At 57.7% G+C, this 6604-nt stretch overlaps 1 protein-coding gene across 1 annotated transcript in view; it reads right to left on the reverse strand.

The window, feature by feature from the left end:
• Positions 1–5085, reverse strand: part of COL8A2 (collagen, type VIII, alpha 2) — a 6033-nt gene extending 948 nt beyond the window's left edge. The window contains exons 1-2 of the mRNA XM_009997396.1: positions 4923–5085; positions 4–881 (exon numbers count right to left, since the gene is read on the reverse strand). Coding sequence (XP_009995698.1) covers positions 4–881; positions 4923–5085 — 1041 coding nt within the window. The remainder of the gene's footprint in view (positions 1–3; positions 882–4922) is intronic.
• Positions 5086–6604: the final 1519 nt, after the last annotated feature.

Below are 6604 nucleotides of genomic sequence, written 5' to 3' on the forward strand. Positions count from 1 at the left end.
TGCCCCAATGATGCCAGCAGGGCCCGGCTCGCCTGGCTCCCCATCAACACCGGGCTCCCCCTTATCGCCAATGGCCCCTGGTGCCCCGGGCTGCCCGCGGTCTCCCTTTAGGCCAGGCAAACCTGGCTTCCCGTGTCCGGTTGGGCCTGGCAAACCAGGGAGGCCGCGGATCCCAGGCTCTCCCTTTGGCCCTGTGGGGCCCTGTATCCCTGGCACCCCGGCAGCACCTGGGATGCCGATCCCATCGATGCCAGGAGGGCCGCGGGGCCCCATGGGGCCGGGCTCCCCGCTGACACCAGGCCCACCTGGAGGGCCCATGTCCCCCTTCTCCCCCGGTGCCCCCGGCAGGCCGTCAAGACCGGGTTTTCCAATGCCAACAGGCCCTGGGGGCCCGGTGGGGCCAGGAGGACCCCCATTCCCCCGGGGCCCCGGGAGCCCTGGCTTCCCCACACCATTCTCGCCCTTCATCCCTCGCTCTCCACGGGGACCCGGCTCTCCTTTTGGGCCAGGCTCACCCCGAAACCCAGGCAGGCCGGGGCCACCCCGTGGGCCTGGCTTCCCGTTGACTGAGATGCCAGCTGGCCCCGGCAGCCCCGGGGGGCCGGGCAGCCCTCTTGGCCCTTGCTCTCCTCGCATGCCAGGCTCACCCTTGGCTCCAGGCATCCCTTTCATACCCGCCTTTCCAGGGAGTCCTGGCATTCCGGGTTTCCCAATGCCTGAGAAGCCAGGGGGCCCGGCTGGCCCAGGCTGGCCATGCATTCCTGGCTTTCCCGTGCCTGGCTTTCCTGGGTATCCGGGGGGGCCAGGGGGTCCACGTGGGCCAGGCTTCCCTGGGGGTCCTGGCTCCCCTTTGAGGTCCATAGGCAGCAGTGGTGGCATGTCTGTGGAGAGAGGAGACATGGAGCTTTACTGGGGCTGGGGTGGCTGGGGGAGTGTGGCTGGGGGATCGTGCCCCCAGGATGTTCAAGCCAGGGGCCTGTCCTTGCTAGAGTGCCCTTCTCTAGGAATGGTTTATTTAAACATGGCTGCAGTGACTTCCTGGGCCACCACATCAGCAGGACTCTCTTGAGGCAAGACCTTGGCCAGAGCCCAGGGTACTAATTGAAGCCTTACTCCATCCATCCCTCCATAGACAGTGTCAACAAGCCCAGCGATCGCTGGCAGCTCTGGCAGTGCTGGGTTGTACTGACCTACTGTGGGGTTTTTTTAGGAGCTGGATTTAAACCTCCTGCTGTCTCATTTCTCAGTAGCCTCGAAAGCACCGTGGGATTCAGCTGCTCCTGCCTGGGCTCAGCCAAGAGGATGGCGACAGAGTGAGCCAAGGCTGAGGATAATCCCTCCATCCCATCCCTCAAGTCCAGAGCCTCGGGAGACCTTTAATCCTTTTGGATTAAAAAGAAAACTCTTGGACATGTACTTGAGAGACCAAAGAGGTGGTTTGTGTGTGGGTTAAGACCTGCCTGCAGTGCTCACTGGCTCAGCTCCCGTGTCCAGCACAGCAGAGAAAAACTCATCAGAAAGAAAAAAACCGCTGAGGATGGAGGAAAAGCCAATAGCTGCAAGGGAAATGCAACCTCAGTTATGTCCAAATGAGTCAGCCCAGCTGGGAATTGGCCATAACCACTTGACATTTAAAGAATTTATAGAGGTCTTTTGCAAACGGATATAAGAAAGAAACTAATGGGCTGAGAGACTACAAAGCCAAGGAGAGCCAGATTACATGCCCACCAGAGCTCGGTGCTTAAAGAGCAGACGTGAGCATAAATAACTCGAGGCTGGGCAGGGTGTCACTGCCCACGTGACACCAGGAACGGGTGAGAAAGAATAAGCCTGACAAACTGTTTTTTGGGAAGGTCGAAACAAAGGAAATACTTGGGAGCTGTGTGTACATGGGATTGTGATGAGAAACGTGAAGGGCAGAGGAGAGGGCTTGGACACCTTGGGCAGATTTTAACCGTCTGCCCATATTTGAACATTCCAGTCAGGAATGGAACTGTATGGGAAAGTTCCTGGGATGGGAATGGATCCTGTCTGGGGAGGAAGCAGAACATGAGGCTGTGAGCCCCAGCATGGCACTGGGGGGGAGGCAAGAGGGTCCCCAAGGTCTGCCAGCCCAGCTCCCAGCCTGGACATCCAGCACAATGAGCCAGGCCCTGGGAGACCTGGAGCACTGGGATCCACCAACACGCCTGCTTGTTTTTCTGTTGGTAATGGAAACATTTTCAGAGCCTATCAACAAATCAGAGCCTGGCCCCCATCCGAGGCTGGAACAGAGGTCACTTTGCTGTGGAAATGAAGGAAATACTTGTCTGTCATGACATTGCCACTGGATTTCTGCAAACCGCCTGCTCCTCACCCCAGAAAATGGTGTGGGAAAGAAGGCAAGGGAGATACAAAGTGTTGCACTAGAGCAGATTTCTGGGGTTTGAATTCTGGAAAATTTTTTCTCCAGAAAATTGTTTCAATGTGTTCCCCCTCCCCCCTTTTCTTTTTTCCCTTCTTCTTGCAATGGTTTGAAAAGAATTAGTTTTCTAGGTCACTTTGCATGGAATCAGAAGAAGGATCTACAGCTGAGCCCACGAAGGAAGGAAGAAGCACACACACTCTCACACAAGGCAGTGGAGAGGAGCGCCAGGCGGGAGCTGCCAACTCGCAGGCGGCCAGAGGAGCAGACGGGAAAACCAAACCGGGGACGTTAGCGAGAGAAACTGGGACATGGCAGCCCTGGTGGTGTCCGATTTCAAAGCCCGTGTCTTACCACAGACGCATGTCTTGGAGCCCTGCATTTCACAGCAGCAGCATGGGCCTGTGTGCTCCCCTCAGCATGGACAAAGCTGCCACGAATGTTAACGCAAAGAGGCAGCTGGGGCAGTGGGAAGGAGCAGGCACGGCCCCTGCGAGCTCTGGCCTGGGCACCACGGAGCTTGTCACCTCTTGAGGAGCGTGGACATGGCTGGGCAGATCCTGCAGCCCTGATGGAGCTGCATTCATCCTGGTAAGGACCCCCACATGCCTGCAGGAAGGACCCAGCAGCATGGAGTGGCCAGCAGAGGAACGATCCAGTGAGATGGGAAGTGCTTCCTGGCCATGAGCAGCCGGTCTGGCCGTCACAGCCAGATGACACTGCAGGAAGGAGATGTTGGCTGCTCCATGGCAGAGCCCAGCCCAGCTCCTTCCAGCACTGCTGCCAAGCCCTGTCTTGTGAGAGTGAGTTTCACAGGCTCACACAGATGTTGTGTGGGACCAGCATCTCTCATCTCATCTTCCACAGCAGCGGGTGCCCCGAGGGACAGCTCAGCACAGGACCAGCCACGGCCCTGGGAGCTGGAGCTGCCGTGAGCTGCAGGAGCAGCATGGAAGTGGAAAACAAAGTCTCCCCATTAGCAGGAGCTAAGGAACCTGGAGGCCCCTTGGCCACACACAGCAAGCAGCAGCTCCACAGGGATCACAGGACTGAGTCTGTTTAAAAGCAGCAGGAACCTGTGGGCCACCCAGCCTGGGGACACTGGGCAGCACCTGCTGGCTGGAGCAGCCCTGAGGGCAGAGGTTGGGACTGGGCTCACCACTGAGAAGTCCTCCTTCACCTCTGCAGCTGAGGCTGCCATGGAGGGAACCCAGCCAAAATAACCCCCAACTGTGCAGCTACCTGCACCAATGCTCTTAGCACTGTAGCATTTAGCAGCATCTCCTGCCCTGAGCTGCCTCCAGACACCCAGGGAGTCTGTTTTTGGGTCAGAAAAGGTGTCTGGCACCCTAAGGGAGCCAGTCCCCTCTCTCTAGATGGCACCTGTAGGCTGGTGGGAGCCCCCCCAGGTAGGGGTCCCAGGGCCAGGTTGGGGCAGCATGAGGGGCCCTACACAGCTCCCCCCTGACTCAGGGTAACCTGCAGGGGCACAGCACAGCCCTGCACCATCGCGGAGAGTCAGCTGAGCTCCCAAAGCAGGGCAGAAGGCCAGCAGGGATTTTCCTTGCCAAATTAGAGGTTAAGCAGAGATGGGAGCTTGGTGGGATCCAGGAGGCACTGGCTTCCCCAGCCACAGCCCTGCAGCTGGTGGGTCAGGCAGGAGCTGCTCCCCATCCCCCTGCCTGCATCCCCCCTCTTTCCCAAGGGTTTTAGGAGAGTGATGTCCAGAGGGATCCTGTGCTTGGTGTCTCTGACCCATGCTCCATCCAACCTGGCAGAGCTCACACCCAAACTGCACCTTGCGAAGCACCCAGCACACTTGCTCCTCTCTCCACCACAATCAGCAGGCAGTGCTGCTCCCATGCATAGGAAGAAGGAGAAAAAATAAGGAAAAACAGCAGGGAGATATTTGAATCCTGTCCCACCAGCAGCTGAAACGTTCCTGTGCTATGCTGGAAGGTTTTGTCTCTGGCTAGGATTCAGGGAGCAGCTTTACAACAGCTGGGAAGGGGGCAGGGAGGTGGGGGGGCTCGTAGCCTGCCTCGGCTCCAGGTTTTGCTGTGTGTTTTCTGACACATGTGCTGAGCTGAACTCCTGATAAGCCATTCCGCCCAGCAGTAAATCAGCCACCAGCAGCCAAGTCTTCTCTAGTTTCTCTTCCCAGAGCCAAGACTTCAGCTCCCAGGAGGGTCCCTGTCTGCAGACAGGGCTCCAGTGGCTCTTCCTGAGAGTCAAGCACCCACCTGGTGGGTCTGGGCACCTGAACCCCAGCACAGCTGTGGCTGGTGCTGGGAAGAGCCTCGGAAACCACTGTGTTTGGTGTTGAGGAAAGGGCTCAGACCCTCCCCTCCATCCCCCTCGTGAGCTGAAGCCACTGGGCTGCTGCTGTGAGCCTGGGGGCAGCAGGGGCCCGTGCACCTCAGGGAGGTGCTGGGAGCTCCTTTGGCAGTGGGACACTGGGATGAGCATTGAAGTGCCAGAGAGTGTCCTCCCACCCCCCGCCGAGCGCATCCCTTACCCAGGTACTGCCCTTTGCCTTCGCGGAAGGGGGGTCCCAGGGGTCCCTTCACCATGGGCTGCATGTACTTCACCTGGGCGTAGCCCCCCGCGCCACCTCCCGCCGCCGCGCGGAGGCCCAGCACCATCGCCGCCACCAGCAGCGCCGCGGCGTCCGGCACCATCCTGCTCCCCACAGCTCCTGCGGACAAAGCGACAGTCAGAGCTGGCACCCACAGCCCCAGCTGCACCCTCCCATGATCCCCATAAGGATCAGCCAGGACCTTGGAAAGGATCCCAGGAAAGGTGAGACCCTCCCAAATTTGTCTTTTTCTGAATCACAGTTGCCTGGCACACGTTACCTTTCCCGATACGTGGCAGCCGGGAGATGCACAATAAATATGTGGTTTCTGAGCAATAAGTCACCATGGGCGCCCAGCAGGGCCCTCCAGAGGCTGCCCCAGTGCCTCTCCGGGGTTATGCCCATGTCAGGCATCCTGTATTTTTAACTTTTATAAGAAGAATGGGAAGAGAGGCAGAATGAAAACCACAGCTTGTAGAGGCGAGTGTTGCTGTTGCATCTCTCAAGTGAACAGGGTCTCCTCCAAAAAAACCCATGTGTGCTCTGGCTCTCGGGCTGCCAGAACCGAGCCCCCTCTGCCCTGGCAGTGGCTGGGTGGGTGCTGTGTCTCCCACATGGGTGCTGTGTCTCCCACATGGGTGCTGTGTCTCCCACATGGGTGCTGTGTCTCCCACATGGGTGCTGGACCACAACCAGAATTCTGGAGCCCAGGACTTGCTGCATTTACAGCTCAGCTGCAGCACTTTGCAGGCAGTGCTGGGACCTTGCTCAGAGCGTGAGGGATGGGAGCCCTTGGCCAGGAAATCCCAGGGGAGGAAAGTTCCCAAACACCACAGCCTCTGCCTCAAGTGCCTGTTTGTTTAAAATAAATACCCTCTATAAATATACTTTAGCAACTTTTTCTGTGCCAGGTCCACGGGCGGAACTGCAAACAGATTGATTTGCAAAGCACATTTATTTTCAGAAGCTTAAAAAACACGTGATACCAAAGAGCTTTGCTGGTTTTTCCTCCTTCTCGCAATAATTGACCTGTGGTGGTTATTAATGAGAATTAAGCTCTGCCCCTCCTGCCGGGGAGCAGGGGCAGGGCTGCTGCGCCGGGATTTGATCGGAATTTCCTGAATCACTTTTGCTGAAGCAGCAGTGAAGAAAAAAAAAAGTGCTACAGCCTGGAGAGAAAACATCCCCCCCAAACCCACCAAAATTAAAGCAAATTAAGTAAAGGCAGGGGGGGCCCTGGCACAGGTGTGTCCCTGATGCCACAAGTGATGGGCAGGTTGTCAGAGGTCTCCAGTGCTGAGGCAGCCTTGACTGCTGCTCCCCTGCCCAGTGAATGTCCCTGGGACGGGGCTCCTTGTGGTTTGGGGACAGGGATGGCAGAGCCCAGAGGCTGCAGGCGGCCATGGTGGATTCTGGGAGGGGAGCTCAGCTCTGCCCGGTGCGCAGGAGCCGGCGGTGCCGGTGCGGGGACACGGGAACAGCCACCGGCAGCACGGAGGCCTCGCTGGGGTGATTGTTTTTTCTGTCTTCAGGGTCAAGAAGAGGAACGCTTATTTTTATGAAGCATTTTACAAGGATTTGTTTAAGGGAAAAAGAATCCCATTTTAAGGGATTGCAGCTGT

The sequence above is a fragment of the Chaetura pelagica genome, unplaced genomic scaffold (assembly GCF_000747805.2).
Source record: "Chaetura pelagica isolate M959 unplaced genomic scaffold, ChaPel_1.0 scaffold1445, whole genome shotgun sequence".
NCBI lineage: Eukaryota > Metazoa > Chordata > Aves > Apodiformes > Apodidae > Chaetura > Chaetura pelagica.